This window comes from Vombatus ursinus, unplaced genomic scaffold, assembly GCF_900497805.2.
Source record: "Vombatus ursinus unplaced genomic scaffold, bare-nosed wombat genome assembly UNPS02014826.1, whole genome shotgun sequence".
Classification (NCBI taxonomy): Eukaryota; Metazoa; Chordata; class Mammalia; order Diprotodontia; family Vombatidae; genus Vombatus; species Vombatus ursinus.
This window is the reverse complement of record NW_020954604.1, coordinates 8025567-8052903: the sequence shown is the minus strand read 5'-3', so window position 1 is coordinate 8052903 and position 27337 is coordinate 8025567. Positions and strand designations below refer to the sequence as shown.

Below are 27337 nucleotides of genomic sequence, written 5' to 3'. Positions count from 1 at the left end.
GTCAAAATCATTGCATCTCAGAGTTGAAATGAACCCAAGGTAATTGAATACAGCCTATAACTGAACAAGAATCATTTTCCCACTATCCCCAGTGAATTATCATTCAGCTTCTACTTGAAGACATCCTTGAGGTGAACCCACTAGCTCTTGAGTCAGCCCATTGCATTTTGGAGAAGCTCTTCCTTTTACTGACCCTTGATCTTCCTCTCAGCCACTTCTACCTGTCTCTCCCAGTTCTTCCCTCTAGGGTCAAACAGAGTAAGTCTCTTTGGTGTGACATCCCATCAAGCTTTTGAAGATGGTGTCATGTCCCTCAAGTCCTGTGCCCTAAGTTTTCTCATCTCCAGGCTAAATATCTTCAGTTCTCCCAGTTGATTCTCCAATAGCTTGATCTCCAATCTCTACACCATCCTAGTTGCTTTAACCTTCAATGATTTCTAGTTCGTCAATGTCCATGCAAAAATATGATATCTAGAAATGAACACAGTACTCCATATGTGATCTGAGTCGGGCTGTCATGTTCCTCATTTGGACATTAAGTCTCTGCAACCTAGTATTGCATTAACTTTTTTTTTTGGCCACCATGTCATAGGTCACACTGAACATTCATATTGATGATACTTGAAATAAGAAAAGGAAACCGATAGCCCATACAGTCTATTGAACCCTTCTCCCTAAAGAGGTAGAGGACAGAGTATGAGATTTGGAGGTAGATGACCTGGGTTCTCATACTGTCCCTTTATTACCCACAGAACTTTAGACAACTCATTTTGCGTATCTGGGCCTCAGTTTCCTCATCTGTTAAGTGAGCAGGCTGTATTCGGTGACCTCCAGGGTCTCTCCAAACTCTAAATCTATGATCCCTTATGATTAGCAGTTCATCTTGTGTCCTCGTAAATGATTTCACTCATGCTGATTGCATTGAATCATTGCTCACCTTTCATCCTTATCCTCCTCACCCCCAACTCATTCTTCTATAGGCAAATTTTCTTTTTTGTTTCCTCCTCCCATGTACATTTTCAAATTTGGTTACCTCCTGGTAAGCCATGCTGAGAGAGGCTATAGAAAGAGACAAGAAAGAGTAGGGGAGAAGAAAGATTGATTTTATTGACTTTTGTGGTCCTTCTGTTTCAGTTTGTAGGGGAAGACAGGGGGCAGCTGAATACATGTGACCCTGTGAATTCAGGGAGCCTCCAGAGGAGTCTTTGTACAGAAAGCCTGCTGGAGTGAATGATGATAGATGGTTCACTTCAGGCTCTTTATTGTCATCCCAGCCCCTTTTGCTCCCTCTGACCTCTGATCTCGTCTCTGATGTTCTCCCCCTGTTTGATGCTGCTTAGCATACAGGTTGGGAGCAATGACATTTCCTCATTTAGCTCATTAGAATCACCGATTTAGAGTTGAATGGGACCTTGGAAGTCAGCTAGACCAACCTCATCATTTTGTAGATGAGGAAACTGAGGCCCAGATGGGGAAATTTTATTTTGTAGCACAATGCCTGGTACATAGTACCACTTAATAAATGTTTGCTGACTTAACTACAGATGAGGAAGCTAAGGCCCTCACAGCTTAAGTGACCCAAGTGTAAGTGATATACCCTCAGTAAGTTGTAGAGTAAGAATTCAAATCCAGGTCTTCCAGTTTCATGTCTAGTACCTTTCTCAAAGTGACACATTGACTCTTTACCAAAGACTCTATACTTGGTAAAGAAAAGTATGTCTTGTATCAGGGAAAAGGTAGGAGCAGTATTTGGTTCAAAGCCAGGGAGTTCTGCCCAACCCTAACGTCATACCTTATAAAGGAACTGGCCTACTTTGGAGCAGATCCTGAGCTTGCTCCTTCCCAAAATTTACCAAATGCTTTCTTTCTCACAGTACTCTAGTGAAGTTGATAGTACAAATATTATTTTCCCCATTTTATAGATGAAACTGAGATTCAGAGATCAAATGCCTTGCTCATGGTCACATAACTAGTTGGGGCAGAGCTGGAACCTAGATCTCCTGTTTTAGCAACAGAATTAGATAATTTTGTAACCAAGCTAAGAATATAAGTTGTGCCTTTCTGTCATGACAGCATGTTGTATTTTATTTTTCCTTTATTTTGTTTTCTTCCATTACAATAACTTCTCACATAGCTTGTTAAATTCCCTAGTTTTACAGGTGAGGAGACTGAAGCCAAGGAAATAAAATGAATTCTCTAAGGTCACAGAGCTAGTTAGTGGCAGAGGCATGGCAAGAACCCAGATCTTCTCACTCAGTTTAGAATTCTGCAAGATACCAGTTAGTCAGCCAGTCAGGCAACAAAACATTTGTTAAGTACCTACCAGGTGCCAAGTTAAGCACCGGTGATACAAAAGGAGGAAGAAAGTCTCTGCTCCCAAGCAGCTCACAATATAATGGAATATAATATAATATAACATAAGTCATGTGTTATGATATACCTGTTTATATAGAACAGTGGCAATGCTTAAATTATAGAGGGAAGATGACTCTGGAAAGATCCTCTTCTCTGGGAAGGATAAAGAGTCCTTCTATACCATCTCATCAAGGGGAAAGCCAGTAAGGGAGATGAGAACAGGTAGCTTACACTGATAAACAGTTAATACCCATAGACAGACTTGTCAAAAATCACATATCTGCTAAATGCACTGTATATTTTGACCTCAGGGCTAAAACTTAGCCAGAGTAATTCATGTCTCAACAAGGTCAGACATTGAATTCTCCTTCATTGGATCATATAGGATTTAGAGATGGAAGAAACCTTAGAGATCAGCTCATCTAATCCTCTCATTTTATATAGATGAGGAAACCAAGCCCCAGCGAAATAAACTGACTTGCATAGGAATAAGGACTTAGATCGCACAGATTATGAAGCCAAGGCTCTTTTAACTATTTTATTACAGCAGAATATTACTTGTGCCATATCTCTTCTGCTGCTTTGAGTTCCCCTGAAGTGGGAATGGATAACCAATTCAAGTTCAGGGATGCCCATTGTGCACTTAAATTTTAACTTGGTTTCCTACTTTACCCAGTATTGCACATTTAGCCTTTGTGAGCCATAAATAATCCCTCTTTTCCTCATACTTCTCAACCCTTCAGATAAAAATTTCAAAATTTCCAAAAACTGACTTTCAATTTTTATGTTTAAAAAGAAAACATCATCACAGTACTGGAAAATGGAGGTTCTTTAAAGTACTTCGAACAGTAAGAAGGGCCACCCAGGAAGGTGACATCCTTCCAGTAGTTGTGACATTGGTCAGGCTGTAGTGTCTCTTTGCTGGCATGCCTCATTGAGTCCTGTACACTGAGACACTAGCATATATTTAAGCCAGAAGACAGTAGAGCTTCATTCAAAGGATCCTGGTATCCTAGAGTTAAAGTTGGAAGGGACCTTAGAGGTCATTCAGTCCAACTCCCTTATTTTAAAATGAAAAAAAAACAAGACTTAGAGAGGTTAGGTCACTGGTTCAAATTCAAACAGGTACCAAATAGCAGAGTTCTTCAGAATTCTGGATCCTCAAACCTAGGTCCTCTCCAAATCTAGTTCTCTTTCCACTTCACCCTGCTGCCCTCCAATGGGGTTACCTCTTCCTGTTCCCCTCCCCCTCTCCCATGGGTTAGAAGGGCTCTTTGATACGTGCATAGGACTGATTAGCATCTTGGGTTTGAAGGATTCTCAAAAGCCCCCTTTGGAGGTCCTGAATCGAGAGAAAGTCAATAAATAAATGTTAACGGTATCTGGTTGCCTTTTTGTCCCTCCCACTGGACTCAGTATGTTACATATCTGGGGAAATCACTAATTCATTATACTTTTCAGAAGGAAGAAAAAGAAGCATCTGTCAAATTGTCATTACTGATTAGATGCTTCAGGATGAAGCTTGTAGCCAGGAATCTATAAAACTTTTAAAGGCTACACCTGCATTTGACATTTGGAGAGAGGGGAAGGGAGGGGAGGGAAATCATTTGCAGGTTTTTCATTTAAGAAAGTGACCTTGGGCTCGTAACTCTATGGTGTTTCATGCCTCTTGGGAGTAATGATGACTTCTACTCAGTTTGGGGAGAAATCCAGTTTGGACACTCTGTCTGCTCTGTTGTATTTTGCTTGAGCATAAAATCCTCTTTTCCACTCTGCCTGTGATTTGAAAAAAGGGTGGGACATGCTGTATTCCAGCTCCACTTAACATTATTTTTAGGTGCCCTTTTATATAACAATAACTTGATACTACTCAAAATACTTGGCACCTTAAGAGACAGAGTGGAATGTAAGAACACTTTAGCAGAGCTGAAAGCAAGTAAACTCCAGTAGTTGTGGAATGAAGGGGGTAGGCTTTTCAGTTCCTTATTCTGAGTTCACAGAAGATAAGAATACCAGGATTAACACAATAGACTCCATTTATTACACATGGGTGGATAAAGCAATTATCTGTCTATCAAGACTGTAGTAAATTGTGCAACAGCATTAAGGAAGGGTGGATAGGTGGATAAACGTAGGGGGAAAGGGTGCTGATATATGAGATAATCCTTTGAATTTAACTTGTAAAAACTGTTTTCTTTTGGCGTTTATATCATGTTACCTTTGCTGGCTTAGATCAAAATGACTCTCCCCCTTCTCACCTCTTTTTTTTTTTTTTTTTGTGTTGTTGACAGCATTTTTCAGCTCTTTAGCTATCTGAATTTTTTGGGGGGGGTAGGGGGAGAGTTCAGAAACATCTTTTTTTTAATCATGTTTAAATAATCTGTTTAAGACCTGTTGTGTAGAGACAAATACAATAGTGCTTTAATGTAAGAAACTCATTCTGAAAGATACGGTACACAACAGACATTCATCCATTATTGCTAAAACTGCTGTTTCTTCCATGCCTGAACTTAGATGGTAACCACAGCCCTCAGCCGATAATATTCCTCAGTTAAAAGAAACCAAAAAGCACCTTATTGATGTCTAGCAAGCAGAGAATTGCAAAGCAGCATACAATTGGAGAGGTCTTAGACTAGATTAAAACTAAGTACCTTAAATCTGTTTTAATGGTTGTGTTTACATCTCCTTCTCTTCATTCCTTTAAAGTAATCAGGTTTCGCAAGCGTTAAGAAAACCACCTCATCTTGCCAGCTGGACTGGGTCCAGTTTAAGCAAGAAAGGCCCCCCCCCAACTCTTCCAACCCCCATTTTTTCTTTCTTTTTCTTTTCCCTTCCTTCATGATCTTTCCTGCCATTCACAGCAGTAAAACCAAGCTTTGAGAGCTGACTGGCTCTTTCCTTACTCATTATCTTTTAATTTTTTCTTCCTCTTGTTTCGAGTGACAACCAAATGAATAAGATGATGCCCTTGCTGAAAGTGCCAGGAAAGGGTGTTTGGTTTTTTGGGGTTTTTTTGTTTTTTTGTTTTGGTAAGTTTTAGGTGCCTCCCTGTAGTATTTTCTCTTTACTTAAAGCACCTACATATGCATATGCAGCCATACTGAGAAAAAAGGAGCAGAGACCATAGGTAGCATGCTGAGAGAATTAAGCCAGAGATCAAACATCTGCATGACAGCCTGTATTTGTATGCTGGTTGTCTTTAGAATCTTTGAAGAGAAGTTAGTGTCAGCCCTGTTTAGCTGGATTACCGGCAAATGCACAGTGATACTTTATATTCCTTCTTGAAAAATAAAGGTGAACAAAAGTTACGATTTGTTTTTTTTCTTCTCTTTATGTTTCACACTAGTACTTGTGTATAAGCCCACAAGGAACTCTGTATGCATATTTTAACAACGTCGTACAGGGAACTCTATGCATGTTTCAGTGACGTTGTACCAACGTGTTTGGGGAATAGAAAGTGAAGAGAGAAAGATCTCTTAGTTTGATATCGAACTTAAGCACATTTGAAAGGAAGCCATGGGCGGGAGGAGAGATGACAAGAACCGTTTTAGGCCATTTGCAATACGTCCAAGTTAATTCCTTGGAAGCAAAGAAAGCTAATGTGATCTTAGGCTGCAATTAAGAAAGGCCTGGAATTCAGGACTAGGGCGATGATGGCCCTGCTATGCCTCATTATAGGTCAGACCATATCTGGAATATCGCAATTAGTTCTGAGTGCAGTATTTTAGGGAGGAGTGAGAAAGGGAATGCACATTTATTACATACCTACTATTCACCAGGCACTGTGCTGAGAGCTTTACAAATATTATTTTATTTGATCCTCACATCAACCGTAGGAAGTAGATGCCCCCATTTTACAGTTGAGAAAACTGCGGCAAATGGAGATTAAGTGATTTACCTAAGTCAAACAGCTATGAAGCAGCTGAGGCAGGATTTGAACTCAGGATTTCCTGACTGCAAACCTAGCTGCCTCATTAGTATTGATAAATTGGAGAGCATCCAGAAAAGGCAACCCAGGATGGTTAAAGGTAGGTGTCAAGATCATATCATATAAAGATCAGGTGAATGAACTGGGGATGGTTACCTAGGAAAGCAAAGGACATGATAAAATCGGGAGAGAGATGTAGTAGCTGTCTCCGAAGATGTGAAGGGCCATCAAATATAAGAGGGATTAGACCTAATCTGGTTGGCCCCACAGGGCAAAACTAGGAGCAGTGGGTAGAAATTGTAGAAACAATTTAGATTTAACATAAGGGAAAAAACTTCCTAACAATTAGAGTAGGATAAAATTAGAATAGACTGCTCCCAGAGGCAGAGAAATCCCCCCCAAAAGAGGTCTCCCAACTAAGGCTGGATGACCTTATGTTGGGAATGTTATGGAGGGATTTCCTATTTAGGTAGAGGTTGGACCAGATGACTCTGGGTTTCAGCTATGAGATTCCATGATTCTGAGAGTGAATTGGGAGATGATTGAAGTAAATGGTACTGACTGGATGTAATAGAATTTGTAAACTAAATTTCCATTTTTTCTTTCTCTTCTCTTTAACTTTTATCGGGGGACAGTTTCTTTTATTTCTGATGCAACTTGGTATAATGGAAAGAAGATAGGACTGGGAGTCAGAAAACCTCAGTTTCCATGCTAGCTCTACCACTGACTTGCTTTGAGAGCTAGAACAGGTTATTTTGCCCTCTCTGGGGATCAGTTTCCCTCTCTATAAAAGTCATTGGTTGGACTAGATCAGTGGTCCTCAAAGTGTGGTCTGAAGACCTCAAGGGGTCCCTGAGACCTTTCAGGAGGTCCTTGAGGTAAAAAACTCTTTTTGTAATAATACTAGGACACTATTTGCTTATGAAAATACTCTTCCTTTTTCTAACTACATGTCTCTGTGAGAATAGATTTTCTTCACATCAACCAAAACAAGATATCACAAGAGATTGAATGTAGAAACAGATATGAGAATCCAGCTGTCTTCTATTAAGCTAGACATTAAAGAGACTTGCAAAAATATGTAAAACAATTCTATTCTCACTATTTTTTTGTTTTGGAAAATAGTTATTTTTCATAAAAAACATTATTTATGTTAACATATGATTATTGCTATTTTTAATATATATTTAAAAAGTTTATCAGTGTTGATAGCTAATGGTAAATATCAGTGGATATAACCCACATAAACAAAAGTTTTTTGCAGTCCTCAATAATTTTGAAGAGTATAGAGGGGTCCTAAGACCAAAAAAATTTAAAAGTCCCTAGACTGAAAGATTGCAAAGATTCCTCTTGGCTCGAAAGCATTTTAATGGCGGGAAGTGGAAAGCTTCCATCCTGGACAGGAGTTTAACCTTGAGCAGACATGTTGGATTTGGGAATGGTTGGCACTCTGGTATCAGGATAGGTACAGGACATAGGTACAGAACATTCTGCAATTGGAGAAGTGCAGTCCTGGATAAAGAGAGTGAAGGTGAAAGAAAAAAAAAAGTGTTCCAAGTATATTCATCTGGGCTGATGGCATTTAATTCATTTTGTCTTGAGCATACAATTTGCTTGTTACACCTCTGCTTTTCTCTTTCCACGATTTTCTTCTGTTCTTCTCAATTCCCATAGGTATTTCCTCTTTCTTTAGAGTGAAACAAAACAAGTTTTTGAGTCAGTTAATTCAGGAAAAGTACATATAACCCAAGCATCTGATCATCAGAATGTTATTCCTGAGGCGTGACTGATATTGGCATGGCTTAATAACCCTGTCCTTTTTTCCAGAAGTTTTTTTCTTAGATGTTTATGATTTGACACAGCCTAAAATCTGACATGGAAGTTGTCAGCCCCAGATGTGAATAGGCCTGTTGTTCCTTCTTCTCCTATTTAAGGGCTAAAATTAATGGAACTTGTTTCTAGTTATAGGCAGATGAAAGTTTCCCAATCCTTACATTTAACTATATTTTTATTTATTAATTTGTTGTTGGTTTTTTAGTTGCTTACCCTTAAAAAGTCTTATGTTTTTCTTGGGGTCTTTAGTAGTCTCTCATTACCAATATATCTAACAGGTAATATTAATGGAACAACTATTGGTGAATTGGGGATAATGAATTCTTTAGTCACTAGTATAAAATAGTGTATTTTGTGATAAAAACTCCAGTAATTTAAAGAAATTTCCAAGGAAATTATTAGAAGCAGCTATTGAATAAATGTACTACTCAGCTATATGAATTATTTTTAAAAAAAAAAAACTTTTTCTGCAGAGTTCTTGGCCTAATTATGTAATTATGTCTCTTGGGTAAGATTATATTTTTCTTCCCATAATTACATATTTACCCAAGAGACTGGAAAGCCTCCAAACCTTCTCTCTTGGGTGAAAATTGTTTCCCCTCCCTTTCCTTGATGAACTTTGAGACTCTCGTGCTTGACGGTTAAATAGGGCTGAAGAGGGACTTCTGAAGATTTGTAGTCTCTGTCTCTATTATTCTCTGTCTGCCTTTCTCAATATTCAGAAATCAATACTTTTATTAATATAGAACTCCTTTTGGAATGTTGTTCAGGAAGAGACAATTTGCTAGTGTTTGTGGTTGGAGATTGATTTATATTCTTGTATAGAGCAAAAAGCAAGCTAGACCTAGAGCTATCTTTTTTTCATCTCTTCCCTTATCTGAGCTCTTGAGACTAATAGTGGCCTGTCTTTTTTGAATCAAGTAAGCTAATCATTTCATATGTCTACTGGTCTCCAAAGGATCAAAGGTCTTAGGATCCAGAAAAAAGATGAGAGTTTCTGAGTCCATTTTTGTTGACCCACTCCACAAATAGATTTTGTTCTAAACTAAGCAGTATACTCTGAAGGAGAATTATGAGTCAGCAGCCTTTCCCAGTGAACATTGCAGACTCATCAATCTCACGGTGGGAAATTGTTTTCTAATGACATTTTTTCAGGGAAACTTCTCCTCTTTTAATGGACACAGTAGGGAAAATATCAAGCTCTCCCATGAGCTAAGATAATATGAATTTTACTGCAAATGTTGCAGTTGTTAAAAAAAAAAACCTCATGTTTAGAAAGTCAACTTATTCAACAAAACTTCATTGGAGCATTCAAGACAGTATGCTAGATGTGAGGACCACAGAGATAAATCTTGTTCCTGCCCTCAGGAAGCTTATAGTCTATGTTTAATCTATGTAGATACATGGTCAAGATTGAAAAAAAGATAAGACAGTTTCCAGGGATAAAGTTTTACTTCTATTTTTGGTTTTCTCTACTTGCTGTGATTATGTTTTCCTTTCTTCTTTCTTCATTTGTTTTTACTTGATGTGTCTACCACAGCATTTAAGAAACATGATGAAATGTCTTTTTGGAAGTAATAGAGAGATTCACTATATGTGATCATAAAATCATATTAGTATACCTTCCCAAATAATAATTTTTAAATAGTCAGAGGCCATTCTTACTTTTTCTGTTCATGGGCAAAATTGTTTATACCAGATAATTTGGCACTTTATTTTGTCAGTATATAATGCTATTACAAAAAATTTTGTCTTGTTCTTTATCATATCATATGTGTATATGTTATTTGTCTCACTATATATAGTATTTCTTTATATGCAAAGTACAATTCATACTTGTTTTGTACCCTGTAGCAACTAGCACAGTGCTAGGTACAATGTATGTACTTAATAAGGACTTATTGATTGGTTTGTGCCAACCAGTAAACAAAAGTCATACGTAGGGGCAGCTAGGTGGCAAAGTAGATGGAGCACTAGTTCTGGAGTCAGGTCCTGAGTTTAAGTCTGTCCTCATACACTTAATAGTAGTGTGACCCTGGACGAGTTACTTAATCCTGATTGCCTCCAAAAAAAAGTCACATATAAGCATAAATCTGTAATAACTATGCCATAGTTATAAGGAATAGTGTTGGTTCTCATGGGTTGCTTCAATGATATAAAGCTGGCCATACAGTCAAGAAGATTTAGGTTCATGTCCTCTCCTTGACACATACTGAATGTGTGAACCTAGGTAAATCACTTAACAATGTCCAGGCAACTCTCTAAGACTCCAAGTTGCAAACCAGTTTCTGATCTGTATGGTTGGAAAGAGTTTCCACACTAGGGCTTCCCTACATTGATGAAATCATAGGACCAGAACAAAACTAAAACCAAAAAATTCACCAGCCTGAAAGAAGAATGATTACTAAAATATATGCTAATTGCCAAGGCATGCTGCTTATGAGGCTATAAAATCACAAAAGGGATTAAAAACCAATAATTATGAAATACCCATGGGATAGTTGTATAGTTTAGAAATTTGCTATCTTTTTCTCTTCAAGATGTTTGAAAACTGATTTTTTTATTTGAAGATTGCCTCCCACCCCAAGTATTTCTCATTTTTGGAAGCTAGATTTACAGTTCTGTAATTTCCAGACCTTCACTTTAAGTAGAATGTCACTGCCCAGCGAAGTGCTTTAAACAGATAAAGAGTTTCACTTCTCCCCTCTGCAGTAGTATCCTCTCTCTCTCCTAAAGGGCATGGTACATTTCTAGGAATGTAGAGTAAGCTGTCAGAATTTTAGAGTGGAAGCCCAAATGCTTAGACTCCTCTAAAGTTTTTGAATCTGAACTATGCACGTCTTGCTCTAAACAGTTACTCTGTATATATTCTAGACCGTCAAATTCTTTCTTTCCTAAAATCAACAAAAAAGGAATTCCCTTAAGATACACTAAAACTCATAACCTGATTCAATTTGAGAGTATGTTTGGTGTAGATTAAAATCAGTCATCCCCTTTCCCTGTCTTTAACATGCATACATAGAGATATGTGTGTATGTGTCCATACATACATTGACCTGGACCTGGGAAGGACCTTAAAGGCCATGTAAATCAAACCACACCCATATTACAAATGAGGAAACTGAAACACAGACACGTTAAGTGACTTGCCCACAGTCACACAGCTACTAACTGGAAGACCTAGCACCCCAAACCATGTCTTCTCACTGAATCTAACCCTGTTCATTAAAAAACAAAACAAAATAAAAACTTTATAAAGTGCCTATAAAGTATCAGGCACTGTGCTAACTGCTGAGAAGTTTACAAAGACTAAACAAAATGCAGTTTTTCACTGTGCTATGCTAGTTCATCCCTTTTTTCAGTTTCACCATGGACTGGTATATTTATTCACCTGTAACCTTCACATTATAAATTATAGTTCTGATACAAGTTCCTATTTCTCTTCTGTACTCACATTACCAATTAAATCAAAAAATAAAAGCAGCAGCAAGACTCATGTACGACTATGTACTTTTGCATTGTAGTTTGACCTCAAACTGCCCTCCCATAGATTGCTATTTCACTGGTAGCAGTGATGTTTACTAATATTTTCAGGTTACACCAACCCTTTCATGGGCAAGGTGAAGGCTTGGCTCGGGGAGATGCTTACTGTCTGCCAAGCGCAAGACTTACAGTGAACACTAGTAAGAGGGAGTAAAAAGAATCTTAACAGGACAGACATCCATATGTCTAGCTTGACTTAGTCTGGTGGGGGCAATGTGAGATTTTAAAACAGGAGATGTCAGGTGCTTTGAAGAATGATGCCATTTCTGAATCATCTAACATCGACTCGTCTTGTAAGAACCTTGAATTGATGCCCCTTGACCTTGCCAGAGAAAAGTGATTGTCCCCTCCTCAGATTTCTCCTCATACTGCCTGGATTAAATCTTTACCCATCTCTCTCTTTCCCTCATTTCTCTTTCCCTCTTCCCCCCATCTCTCTCTTTCCCTCATTTCTCTTTCCCTCTTCCCCTCTCCCCTGACCTCATCAACATTATTTCTCTCCTCTTTTCCTAATGAGATTGTGAGCTCCTTGAGGACAGGGTCAAGGCTTTGTCCACTTTTGTCTCTATCCCTTGTGCCTTGCATGGTACCTCACACATGTTCCAGAATTAATGAATACTGAATTGTATTTTGTTATCTTGTTTATGTCACTAAGATCGGTTAGTAATTTGTTTTCCTAATTAAGATATTTGTTCATGTATTTGATTTTTATGAAATTGCCTTCTTGTGATAAAAATTTACCTCAGGATTATAAAAGAGTAGCAGCAGTGACTGGCATATATTAAAACCAGTTCTGAAAAATCAGTGTAAAAAGAAACTTCTTGAACAACAATGCCTTTAAAATCAGTGGAATGGAATCCTTTTGTACCAGGGTGAGCTGAGAGTTTCACTGAGTGTGTGTTAGGAAAGATGGCTTGCTTTCAGTTTCTTGTAAATACAGTTAGAGGGGCCCTGACTAATCTTGCTATGTTGCTTCTATGTGCTTGTAGTGAGAGACTCACCAAGGCCATGAGGGAGATTGCTAAGACTGTCATTCATTGACCTAATCAGTTTATCATGCTAGTCGAGGCATCTAGTTTTTCTTCATGCATTCCCTCCTCACTCCTGGCCCTTAGAACCGTTCCTTAGCTTCCTTCAGGTTACAGCTCATTTGACTTTTCTACAGTTTGTAGGAAGCCTCCTAATCTAGGGATCTTGGACTAGAAAAAGTCCAACTTTTTTGTGTCACAGACCCCTTTGGCAGTCTGGTGAACCATTTGGATCCCTTCTCAGAATAATATTTCTAAATACCAAAAACAAAATACAGAAGATGACAAAGGAATCCAATTATATTGAAATGCAGTTATATGTACTTTATATGCAAATAGGTATATGTGTGTATGTGTGTATATACACATGATACTACTCAATACTGCTCCTTTTTTATGATACTGAGGTAATTTTATCACAAGAAGGTAATAGACACACATATGTATGTATATGTATATGTACATATATGTGTGTCAGAGTATGTATATATATGTGTGTATGTATGTGTGTGTGTATTTCATAGATCCCAGATTGAGAACTCTTGCCATAGGCATTACAACTGCAACTTTTTTTTTTAAATCCTGAGGTAATTTCATCACAAGAAGGCAATAAACACACATATGTGTGTACATGTATATACAATTCACAGATCCCAGGTTAAGAACTGCTGAAATAAATGTTAGCTCTCTCGATCTTCAAATAACTTCGTCCTCACTTATCTATCAGTGTTGTATTCCTCAACAAAATGTAACCTCCCTGAGTAGGAGAATTGCTCTAAATTTTGTTTTTGCATCTCCAGCATTAAGCGTGAGCCTTGCATATAGTAGGCCCTTCATATATGCTTGTTGGATTAAATTGAGTTAGATTGGTTGATTTCTTTGTTCAACTACTACTGACATTATTATATTGCTGATGTATTTATATAATAAATATGTAATAAAATTAGATGCCAGGCCTTGAGAGCTTGAAGAGGACTGGCTAGCAAGCTGTGTGCCCTCTCCTATAGCAGACTGGCCTGGCTATTTTCAAAACCTTTAGTTCTCAGAGTTGCTTTAGGAAGGAACTGGGCAGGGCAGACTTTGATAATTGACCAAATACTCAGTGTCCCTTAGACAGACTTAACAGCTACTTATGAGCCTCTGCTCTCGTTCTTGTGAATGTGTGACTGCAGTGACCTTTTGATTATGCTTTATTCTTTTGGGCCTGGCAAGTAACAAAAGTCACATTCAGTCAAACATATTCAATTTTTGAAGGAAAAAAAGATCTTTTTCTGAAAACTCTCAACCTCTTCCCCAGGCCAGTTATCCCTTATTTTAAACGTACTATTGAACATTATTTTATCCAGTAGGACTCAGGCTGCTCTGTCATGAACCAGTGAACCATTAACCACATGAGCCACATGTTGAGAATTTCAGGAGCCTCATGAACCATGAGCCATATTGTGAAGGTTGCAAGATGGCCCAGTGGCAGGAACACTGATGTGGGAGTCAGAGACCTAGGGATCAGATCCCTAAATGGCTTTCAGTAATACTTAAGAGTTACGAGGAACAAATTTGATTTTTGATCTCAGGGAAAGTTTTGCATGATCAAAATTTCACTAGTACTGTTTCTTTACCAGGAAGCACTTGGGTTCCCAAATGGGCCTGTCTATAAAGAGGATTTCCTTCTCCTAAAAATACTGAAGTAAGGGGGAGGAGGAGGAAAACAAGGTTTAAAAAAAGATAATAGAATGCTTGAGATAGAATAATAGCTTTCACCTGTCTTTAAGGGCTAGGAAATATTTCTTTCGAGATGGATATCAATATCAAGATGAAGGACAATTTGGATATTAAGAGCTTCAAATATGTAGCACAGATTTTTTCCATTCTTCTTTCATTTCTGTTTGGAATTTATTCTCTTTTAGTGGCTGAACATGTTCTTTAGGTTTCCCTACTGCAAAGTGCACCATCTCTAGACTCAAGTAAATTAGCCTTTTGTAGTCTTTGTTCCAGTTCTCCAGGGAAGCTCGTTGGCTGCCCAAGACATAAGCACATCTTATCCTCCTGGCTCATCACTCAAGTGTTACTCTAATGTGGTTTGGTGTTAGAGGTTTTATTTTGTCATGGATGAAAGATGAGGTACCTATCCTACTTTGGCTTCTCCTTGTAACACAACAATTACACAGGGTTAGGAAGGGGACAGACTGCTTGGTTTTTATTTTTATTTTTTCTGGTCTATAAAAAAAGAATTGTATGTTCCTGCAGCTGCTCAATAGTGTCCGGAAAGACTTGGTAACAAAGACTGGAAAAATAATTTCTAAAAGATCTTTTAGGTTTTTAAAATATCACCTGTTCTCAAAATTTCCACTGTGCCTCGCCCAGTCCTTCAGTCTTTCTTGTACTGCTCCCTGCAGCGCGTTAGGTTAAGAGAAAACATAAATATGTTTCCAGGCCAGTGCATTGAATTCACTACTTATAGAGCTACCAGGTAAACTAATGAAATGGCTATAGAAAGCAAAGACAAAGTTTATTATGTTTCTTATAGACTCCTGGCTTTATTTTTCATATAAAGTCATGAGACAGAAAAGAGACTCTGAGAGATCAACATTTTTCCTCTGCCTCTAATCAGTCCTTATTTCATTTTGGTCTTTATTAAGTTGTCACCACGTACTTTCCACACTGTTCCAGATACTATTGGAGATAACAAAGATAATTAAGTTAGAGTCTCAACCTTTCATGGGATTTACAATTGAGTAGGAATTGTCCCTTAAATTATTCCCCGTAGACACACTTAGTAATTCCTGAAGAGCATCTACAAACTTTTTTGTTATTGTTGTTCATGTGCTGCAGTCCTTAAGCTGTGTCAACACCTTATCAACAATACTGATTTTGAAGGAACATAAATGTTTAAGAACTATTTATTACATATCTACTATTAGAGATATACCATCCTAGGAGCTGAGAAAGATTCAAAGATAAATAATTTATAGCCTCTGCCCTACAGAAATAATGTATAATATTATGACAGTGTCGTAGTGATTCAGCAGTGCAAATGGGCCCAACATGACATTTTGTTTAAGGATTTTGAAGACACTTGGTCAACTCCATTACAAGGGAAGCCCTTCATTTTAGGAAAACAAGGATAACAAGGATACATTTATCCCCGTAACAAACGCTTGCTATGACTTCACTTTGTGATGGAAACTTGTCTTACATACTCAGTATACCCAGGGCTTGGGGTATACTACTTTTGTAGTATTGTCATAAATGGTTTTAGTCTCCTGGAAGGGATATGAGAGGAAACTGGTGGGAGATAGGATGCCCAAATTCAAGGGCATCCTATGGAAGGAGAACTGCACCAGAAAGAGTAGACTAAAGTGATTAGTCCTAACCTCGAACAAGTCATATAACCTCTCAGAGCCTGAGGTGTCTTAGCTATAAAAATGAGGCAAAAAAGGCAAGAAATTTGTTTAGATAGTTTCTTGACCTTCCGTTTGGGTCTGAGATCTACATATAATTTGGAGAAAGGGATAAGAAAAGTCAGGAAGAAAACTCTCACCTGTTTGAATTAGACTTTCCCTGGGTCCTTGATTCTTTCAGGTTCAATCCCGGTGCTGTACCAGACGATTCAAGCTTGTACTGACAGGAAGTGGGTGGCGGGGCACATTTTAGCTAATGGACCTCGTTGGAACAAGCTTGACTGTGGAGACAGCTACACTCATGTTACTGTGTCTTGGCCTCCTGTCTGTTTTCTTTGGGCTGTGTAGTCAATGAATAAGGAGACAGGAAAAGACATTTTGGGGCAAATAAAATAAGGAATTTGTCTTCTGGAGACAACTTATAGTTGGGAAATTCAAATATTCAACTTAACTCTGTCTTAATAGGGTCTTAGCCATCTCTCTCGTGCTGTGCTCAGTGTCAGTGGAATGCAGTTACTGCATTACTACCATCTCCTGGACAATATTTCTGTCTGTGCCTAAAGGCAAATTAATCCCCCCTTTAACAAAACTTCCTTCCCTTAAGGCAAATTATCTAAACTTCTTTAGCTTTACTTCATAGAATAAAATCCTAATCCTTTAATCCTTTTGGTTGCTCTCTTTTGAACCCTTTTCAAATTCTTCATATTTTAATGAAAACATTGTCAGGGCCCCAGTCCAATTTGGACTGGACATTATTTCCTAGTACAGGTCTCCCCAGTTGCAGACTCCCATGGGAGGATTGCATGACATACTTCTATTTATATATCCAAACGTCCTACTTGTTTTTTAAACAACAGCATCATACTATAGACTCATATTAAGCTTGTGGCTTACTAGGACTCCTTGTTATTTTTCTATTCTACAGTTGTCCAAAGTTCATCCTTTGAGCCTTCTCTAAGCTTTATCTGTGTTCTTTTTCAGGTTTGGTAACACAGGGACATGTTAATTTATATGCCACCAAAACTCTCTTGGGTCTTACAAAGCTTAGATTGACTACTGGAGAGATAGAAACACGCACGCACACATACACACCCACACCCACACCCACACCCACACACACACAAGCACGAATTTTCTCCTTCATAGGCTGCCCATGGTAAATCTGCTACCTATTTTTCCTTAGACATGCCAGAACACGGTGTGGATATTATATGTGAAATCGAGTCAATAAGCATTTATTCACCACCTGCTATGTCCCAGGCACTGTGCTAAGCACTGTGGATACAAAGGAAGGCAAAAAACCCCCCACAATCCGCACTTTTAAGTAGCTCACAATCTAATGACGGAGACAACATGCAAACAACTATATACATACAAAATATACAAAGGACAAGTTAGAGATGATCAGTAGAGGGAAAGCACTAACATTAAGTGGGATTGAGAAAATCTTGTAGAAAGTGGAATTGTAGCTGAGATTTAAAGAAAGCCAAAAAAAGTATCCCTTTTCACATATCTTGTAAGATACCACCTGATTTTAGCCTGAAACATATCAGAGAGTGTAGACTCCTCTTGAGATCTTCAGGGTTCCTTGCTTGATGGAAAGAACACTGGATATAGAATCCGAGGACCTGGACTTAAATCCTAGCTCCGCCACTGGCTCTCTGTGTGGTCTTGGGCAAATCACTTAACCTCTCTGGGTCTCTGTTTCCTCATTTGTAGAATGAGAATGTTGGATTTTTATGATTTTGAAGGTCCCTTCAAGCTCTAAATTCATGGTCTGATAAAATGTCTATTTTTCCCCCTAAAAGGGGGAAGTTTTGTGTTTCAGTCTCCTGGAAAAGGTTTCTAGTGGTTATGGGAAAGGTAACATAAAAAAAAAATAATGCGACCTTTCTCCTGAAAAATTTTTCTTTGATGTTGTGGTCACCACTATGCTGCCTGGGTCTCCTTCATGCTACTATTCTTGTCCCTACTGTGGATATGGTTTTTCACATACAAAAGGACCTCTGGGACTTAAGTTTCATTTCCTCTCTTCTATAAAAACAATAGCTACAACAAGAAAAGACAGACAAAAACACAGTTTGGAGGAGGAAAAAAACCCTAACACATACAAATCTTATTTCTGCCCTTTCAGTGAGGGGAGAGTGTGGTCTCTTTCACAGAGTACTTAAGCAAGAAGGTTATCATTAGCATTTCTACTGCTGAATAAATAAACTGTGTGACTCAGGGAAATCAGTTTCCTTTCATGAAGATCATTTTCTTCATCTGTAGAATGGGAATAGTGATATTTGACATAATGCTTATAAACTAATTTTAGATTGGAGGCCTTATAATCACATAAATATAAAATATCATTATTAGTAGTTTTAAACATTCGTATTTATATATACACACATATATTTGGTATGGTCGATTGTTCAGCTATATTAATAATGCTTTTATTTTATGATTTGCTGTTTCCAGGGCACAGACAGAAGCTTGATGACTCTAAACCTAGTTTGTTCTCTGAACGCCTCAGTGATTTAGGGCGCATTCCTCATCCCAGTATGAGAGTAGGTGTCCCGACTCAGAACCCACGGCCCTCCCTGAACTCTACACCAAGTCCTTTTAATCCACAAGGACAGAGTCAGATTACAGGTAAGAAAGAACCAGAGTTTGACTTGCTTAGAAATGGCAGGCATGGGGCAACACATGGCAGGCTTGGGGCAATGGGTCTACCACATGAGATGAATTCACAAATCCAAGTTCCTGAGCTGTTAAATAGATTATTATTCTGAAGATTAATGCTAAGGCTTGGTAATATTTACTTCTTGAGGTGCATGCATGTGTGCGTGCGTGCATGTGTGCATGCATGCGTGCATGTGTGTGTTTGTGCATGTTTTGAGGAAACACTGATATATTGTAGATTTACTTTAGAAATTTGGTGAAATACCAAATGACACCTTGTTCTGTAGTAACACAAATCTTCACAGTGTGGTAGAATGACAGTAAATATGTACTTAGGGGAAATGTTTATTCTATAAATATCTTCATTTTGTCCAGGGAGTGAAGGGGATGTATCATACATTCACCATTAGGAAATCAGTTTTACTAGTTCAGGTTTCAGCTTACATTTCATGCAAATGTTTAACCATTCCATGGAGTCTGCTTGTAAAATTGCCTAAGGGCTAACAGGAACCTTTCTTTGGTAGATTTAATGAAAGGTTATTGCCTGGTTGATTGGGCAGATAGAATTAGCCACTGATTCATATTTAGTTTGAGGTCTGCACGCTACACTTCTGTTTATAACATTCCAGTATTCTGCTTGCTTTAAAAAGAATGAATAACAGCACCACGCTACAGACTAATATTTATCATTTGGCACATTGTGGTCTCCAACTTTTTCTATACCCTCTCCCCCCCCTTTTTTTTCCAATGCCAAATCTTTTTTTCTAGACTTAGTCTGGCAACAAGATCATGTGCTAATGAACATGAAAATTTTGTGCCTAGAATTCATAGATAACGAACTTGAGAAGGATTCGTAGGAGTCACCTCATTTTTATATATGTGTGTATATATACACACATATATATACACATACACATATAATATTATATATTGTTGTATTATATTTATATACACTTTATATATTATATACTTTTATAGTGTATAAAATAACCTAAATAGAACCCTATAAAATACCATTTCTAGGGGCTAGTTCTCTGACCATAAAGTTCTTTAAAGGTCTGAAATATAATTGTTTTTCTTCATCTAAATGATGTCTCTCTTATCTCTGTTAGTTAAATTTTATCTTCTGCTATTTTTTTAGATTTTTATAAATTAAGTTTATTTCCAAGTTCCATTTCTATGTAATCATATGCAGGATGTTTCAAAAGTCTCAATGTAGATTTAATCTATTAACTATATAACATGAATTCTGTACATGTATGTGGACATGTGTATATACACATAGGTATATTATTTTGGATATGTGCACATATATATTAAGTATACATTTGTGTATGTGCGTACATAGCTAAATAATAGAGAGGTGGAAGCTTGGAGAAGGGAAAAACAATGAGCAAGTTCATAAATTGGTACTATTAGCAAATGATATAGTTAAATGTTAATTTAGGAAAACCCATACACCTCTATTAATATGTCAGAGTATTTTATTGCCTAAACAGCTATTCTTGATGAAATTTTTGAAATAAGTTTTTATTGATGTTTTTTGGTTTTTTACATCATATAGTTTTCCCTAGAATCCCTGAAAAATTTAAAGACAAAATTCTTGTGAAATTGTGAAATTCAAATATTTTCAATTATAGGCAATGTGGATTTTGAGGGAGATAGAATACTTTAGTTTAAACATTGGCAATAGGATATCAATAGGAGTAAATAGGATCCTACTTAATTAGGTTGCTAATTGATCCTTCCTTATTACTATATGTTTTGTCCTTTATTCACAAAGAAAGATATGTATAACATATATCTATGTAGATTACAGATTGAAGTATCCAAGGGATTTTGTGCATTAAATAATAATTGCTTGATGTCCTTTGTTGTTGTTATTAATTATTATTAAAATTGCTTTCCTCATTTGTTTGATAGTGTTCAGATGGAAATGGTACTGGGACAAATTTCTATCCTGCTATTATTCTTTTATGTTTAGAATTTTGTGAGCTATAGCATAGGTGAATAAAGTTACTGATTTTGGTAGTTTACTGAAAGCAGTAAGATGTAAACCTATCTTCTCTAAGCTCACTGAAAGTGTCCTTAAGACAAATGCAGTTGTAGACAGAATAACAGGGATGACATATACTTCGTCCTTTTTCTACATTATTTTAATTTCTTCTGCTTTTTCTCTGTATCATCATCATCATCACCATTATCATCACAATTTTTTACACATCAGACACTTGTCAACCAACACCCAAATAAACCACCGTGTGTGGTTAAATACAATAATTAGAAACCAAGTTGTTACTAACTGGAAGTAGCTCTGTCTTACACAATGACCACAGTTGCTTATATGGTACTTTAAAGTTTAGAAAGCATTTAATATATATTATTTTATTGGACCCTCACAATAGTCCTGTGTGATTTATTATCCTCATTTTACATATGAGAAAAATGAGGCACAGTGACTTACCCAGGGTCATACAACTAGTACATAAGAATCTGAGGAAGGATTCAAACCTAGGTCTTCAAGCTTGTTTTGTGTTGGGTTAGGAAAATTCTATATTCAGAATTAGAAATCCTAGAGAATTGTAGACTTTCTTAAGATCATTTTGTGAGGAATAGTTCCTTTTAATTTCTCTGGGCATGAAAATAGAGAAGAATTTGGGGCACAAGGATAATGAAAACTTCTGACATCAGTGAAACCACTGTAGGCTACGTTCCCCTCCATGCTGGGGATCTCAGCAATCCATAGAGAAAAGGGCATGATAAGAGAAACTAACCTTAACATATGCCACTTCAAGATGTATTGTTGAGGAAGCTCTTCCCTACCCTAGCTCCTTCATCTCAGGGATCAGAAAACAGGCCAGAGAAATTAAATGACTTGCCTATGATCCCGTCACTGACCAGTTAATTAATGTAAAGGCAGGAGCAGCACACAAGTCTAATTTCACTTCTAGTCCAAGTTAGGTTTACTTTACACCATCCAGTGATGAGAATACTAAGACAATATTTCCTCACCAACAACAGTTTGCCCAAACCTCTGTCACTCATTTGTTTATTCAGCATGCCTTTGTTTGTTAAGGGGCCACGGTGCTCTAGGCAGTGCGCTAGACCCTGTCAACATAAAGACAAAACAGTCTCTACCCTCAACCAGCCTACATTCTTTTTGAGTTTTGAAAACAGCATGTACCACAGACAAGGTCAGGGACTGTTTGATTTTTGGCTTTGTATAGACAATGCCTCATACAGTGCCTGGCACATGGAGGGCACTTAAGGATTGATTGATTAATAAGTAAATACAAAATTTATGCAGACTTAAAGCAAAGTAATATTGGGATAGGATATAAAAAACTGGAAGAATTGGGGGGGAAAGACCTATTCTGAACTTATCATGTATTATTTTATACAGTAATTATTTGTAGGTGTCATTCATACCCCCCATTAGACTGTAATCTCCACTAGGGCAAATGCCATGTTTCACCTAATTTTTTTAAAAAAATCTTTCCACCTCTCTCTAGGTGCTTAACATGTATTTGTTCCATTTCAGTGTTAACTCTTGCAATACATTTGCCACATCTGTGGTCTCTCCTCCTTGACTCTATCCCTCCTGTTTTGCAGTTAGCCACCTCTGGGTGGGTAAAGGTGGTGGTGAAGGAGGTAGCTTTACCATTTGGTGCCAAAAGACTCATGTATTTAACTAAATATGGAGGTAGTTTGGCATAGTATATAGAAAGCCAGGAGACCTGGGTTCAAGTCCCAACTCTAACACATTTGCAGTGTAACCTGGGCAAGTCAGTGCTCTAGGCAGTTCTCTAAGGCTATAAGTTGCAGAGAAAAATGCCAGCCTTCCTGCATCCAGGAATTTGCTGTACCAATAAAATCTCAGGTCCAGTTCCTATCCATATATAATATTTATTTATTATGTATCTCCATATAACTACATATGCATATATAAATATATACACATACTATATGATGGATATAGATATCCAGATAGATAAATATATCCATTATTATATTATATATTATGTGTCTATCTACCTATCATATTCCTATCTCTCTGTCTGTTTCTCTCAGTCTAATTACTTATTTCCATGAAGGCTTCCCTTGATGTTTATTTTAATATGATGGCAACTATATAAAAATATTGGGAGGTGTCTGTGCTGAGAGTCATGGGGTACAGTGATTTGCCCCAGACCTGAATCCTATTGAAGGAATGACCCTGCAGCCATGAGTACTGGTTTTTGAGCTTCTTTATCATGATGCACTCTCGCTCCTTTTCCTTTTGAGTTTTACCCACAGTCCTGAGTCTAAAGGAATCCTTCCTCAGCAAGAGCCCTGAGAGTCCTTCTATCGCCTCTGGAATAGGATCAGGTATCACTTCCTTCAAAAGTGTACTCTCCAGTTTTCCAGGCAAATTACTCCATATCAATGACATATTCTCCAATGGGCCTGCCATCTTCACCATCACCAAGGGAGACTTCCTTCCGGGCACACCCCAAGTAACATGTGCTTGAGGGCCTAATTCTCTTTCCTCTCCCAAGTGGGAGACTTCTAAGAAGATTTTTTTGTTCCTCAGGATTCCTGCTCTGATTCAGTGGGGTTGCATTGGAATATTGAATGCATTTTTTTTTTTTGGCTAGGCAATGGGGTTAAGTGACTTGCCCAGGGTCACACAGCTAGTGAGTGTTATGTGTCTGAGGCCAGATTTGAACTCAGGTCCTCCTGACTCCAGGGCTGGTGCTCCACTGTGCCACCTAGCTGCCCCTGAATGCAATTTTAAAATCCTTTTCTTTGTATCCCTAGTACTTAGCAGAGTGCCTAGCACATAGTAGGTGCTTAATAAATGTTTTTTGACAACTTGCTTTGACCCAGGGCCTATGGGCCTTGACAGGAGCCATACTTGCCCAGAAACTTTGGAAACATGTCCAAGAGCACGCAGAATAGGATTCTACTACCTCTTATGTCAGAATGTCTGTTGATAAAGTGACAGCATAGAGACAACGTGCAAACAGCTATGTGCAAACAGAAAAATAAAGGCAGAATAAATTGGAACTATGCTGGGGAGAAGACCCCCCCTTAAGGGGGATCAGGAAAGGCTACTTGCAGAAGATATAACTTTAGCTGGGACTTGAAGGAAACCAGGAGACAATAATGAGGAGGGAGAGAATTCCAGACTTGGAAGACAGCCAGTGAAAGTGTTTGGAGTTGGGAGATAAAGTGTCTTGGGCAAGGAACACTAAGGAGTGTCCAGAGAAGAACACTGTATTAGGCCCCTTATGTGTTAAGCTAGGTCTGCTGGGCTTGCACCGAAACATTTACGAGCTTATTCTTTTCAGAAATGGGAAAGCCCAGCTGGGTTGCTTGTGTCTCAAATTTCTGTCCTATTCATGTGAGGAGTGATCACACGATTCTTTAATGGGAAACAAAGGGGGAAAATAAATGAATCCAGTAAGAGGATTAGTGTCTCTGGGAGAGCCAGAAGTGACTAGCTTGGTCAGTGGGAGAGATAGGAGAATCTCAGTTCTGCTGCTAGAGGAAGCAGAATGGGGGAGTTAAGTGGGGTTTTATGCTCTGTCCCAAATGTGTGCTAGCCCTCTTTAGGCAATTTGTGACTTTAGGAGCTGAAATCACAGCACTCAAAGGAAGTTTGTTTGCCACTTTTTTCATCTCTTTTTTCTTGCTATTGCTGAATTTACATCTTCAAAGCTTAAAGAAATAAAAAACACTTTCCTTTGTTTACATCCTTGAAGAATAGTCAGGTTAATTTGCTGCTGTCTGTGGGAGGGGGAAGATAGAGGGGCATGTGTGTTGATAGGTAGAGTGTAATCTTCCTAGGGTAGGGATTCTTAAGGGTTTTTGGTGCCATGGATCCATCTGGTGAAGCCTATGGACCCCTTCCCAGAATGTTTTTAGATGCACAAAATAAAATACATAGCATTTCAAAGGAAACCAATTACATTGAAATACAATTTTATGTATGTATATATGTATATATATAATGTATACACACACACATATATATAGTGCTCTGTATATATCAATATATATGTATGTGTGCGTACATATACATACTTACATACACCCACACATATACACTCCACAAGTTCATAATTCTCTGGTTAAGAATCTCTTCTCTAGGGGAAGTTCCTATTGTTGTCCTCTCTACAGAAAGGCAAAATAATTGAGAGGACAGGAAATATTTCACATTTATGTTGCAACACAGGATGTGGAGCGTTAAGTCAATTAAGAAAGCATTTATTAAGTGCCAAGCACTGTGCTAGGCCCTGGAGATAACAAAGACAAAAACAAGATTGTAACCTGACCCTACCCTCAAAGAGCCTACTTTCTACTAGAGAGCAAGGAACAGGATGCAACATGTACACAAACAAGTAAATGAGGGAAAAAATGCGAAGTCATTTTGGCAGGGAGAGCATAAACAAGGAGATGTATAAGGAAAGGCCCTGAAAGGAGTTAGGGATTCCCAGAGACCAACATGAGGAGGGACATCAGTCTAGCACTGGGGCACAGTCTGGGCAAAGATCCTGGAGATGCATTTCTACGTGGAAGGAGAGTAAATGGATTAGTTTGGCTGAAACAGAGGATGCATGAAGGGGAGGAACATACAAGAATTTAGAAAACAAAGGAGGTCAGACTTTATCTTATGGGCAATAGAGAGCAACTGAAACTTTTTCAGAAGGGAAGTGATGTGATCAGACTTGAGTTTTAGGAAAATCATTTTGTAGCTGTGTGGAAAATGGAAATTCAATGCTAACGTTCTGAAGAATTACACTCCCTGCAGGACACTGTGAAGATTTATGGAGCTGCTGATAGTAAAACATGCCTTTCTTAGTTTAACCTTTCGGTAACATCCACAAGCTCGTCTCCTAAAGGAGTCTCATCTTTGGCTTCTTTCATCTCCAAGAGCTAATTTCCTTCTTATTAAAATAGAATATATTTAAGAAAAGTAAATAAGGCAATATGCTAAGAAAAGTAGATTTCTTAAAGGCAGAAATCTTGTCTTTGGTATTCCATAATCAATTACAGAACCTATACATTTAGGTCATGTGATTAATATTAATTTGTGATAAGAAGAAATATCTCATATTAATATCTAGTTATTAGTCTTCACCAGGTACAGAGAAAGGATTAATTTTTTTAAAAGAGTCTCTTATTTAGTCTGTCTCCAGCAGTCCTTTATATCTCTATCCCATTTTTGCCTTTCCTCATGTCATTTTTGCCCCTTTCCTAGGTTTTTGCCCCACCCCCTTCCCTTTCCTATATCACTGAGAGAACTGGACGATGATCAGAAAGCTTAGAAGAGGAGAATAAGTGTAAAGGGCTTCATCTGAGATGGGGAAAATGTGGTATACCATCCCAATATGGTGTCCTAATTTTTCCCGGGTTTATTGATATTTAATCACGGAGTTGCCAATTGAGGATCTTTCTGGACTATGCTCATCTCATGTTTTCCAATTTTTGTTGAATGAATGTAAATCAGAAATATAAAAATGCACAAAAAAGAATTCCAAGAAGACAAGATGACCATTACCAGTTATATCTATTTGTTTGCATATGTACAGGACATTATATTTTGCTAAAGACCTGTCAGTTTCATATGTTAATAGTATAATTCTTATTTTGTGAATTTCAGGGATCACTTGGAGATCCTTGGAAGCCTCTGTAAATTGTTTGCAGTTTAATTCAACAAATATTTAAATGCCTCCTACATATATGGCTGAAACAAGGCCCAATCCTTTCCCTGAAGGGGTTTATAGTTTAATAGGAGAGAGAAGATATGTACACAGATAAGCATAATACTAACTAAACAGTAAGTTGAAAGAAGAGTACTAGAAGAAATTCAAGAGAGATCATTTGCATCTAAGGTGAGGAGAAGAAGGGCTAGGTATTGGGAACCAAGATGGGACCTGAACTAGATCTTGAGGTAAAAGGCTCACCATGTCATTCCCCTGCTCAAAAATCATCAGTGGATGCGTATTGCCTTGAAGATAAAATGCAAACTCCTTGCACTAGCATTCAAAACCCTCCACAATCTGGCTTTCATAATCTTCCAAACTAATTTCATATGACTACTTTTCTACACACTTTATATTCCATCCAAACAAAACTATTAGCTGTTTCCTGAACTTGACATCTCCATACCTTTGCATAGGTGGTCCTATTTGCCTGAAATGTATTTTTCCACACACCCCACCCCCCATTCTTTTAGAATGTACATCTTTCTTCAGGGTTTAGCTTAGGTATCACTTCTTCCATGGAGCCTTTTTATTTATATCCCCCTCTTCTCCAATTTGTTAATGTTCTTTCTCTTCTCAGATTACCTTGTATTAATCTGTGTATGAATTGTCTACTTCCAATAAATGTTAGGTCCTTAGGAGCAGGAACTGGTGTATGCATATGTGTGTGTGTGTGTGTGTGTGTGTTGGTGATGGTAGTGACTAGTTCTACATATATGTACATACATACTATATATATATATAGTTCTTACTATATAATGTGAATTTACTTGAATTTCAATAAGCAGAGTGTGGGAAAGGGGGGAAAAATTCCTTCAGTATGGGGAGGGGAGT

The 27337-nt window shown here is 37.8% G+C and overlaps 1 protein-coding gene across 1 annotated transcript in view; it reads left to right on the top strand.

Moving 5' to 3' along the window:
• RUNX2 (runt related transcription factor 2) overlaps positions 1-27337 on the top strand; it is a 168140-nt gene that overhangs the window by 75510 nt on the left and 65293 nt on the right. The window contains exon 4 of the mRNA XM_027838341.1: positions 18549-18722. Coding sequence (XP_027694142.1) covers positions 18549-18722 — 174 coding nt within the window. The remainder of the gene's footprint in view (positions 1-18548; positions 18723-27337) is intronic.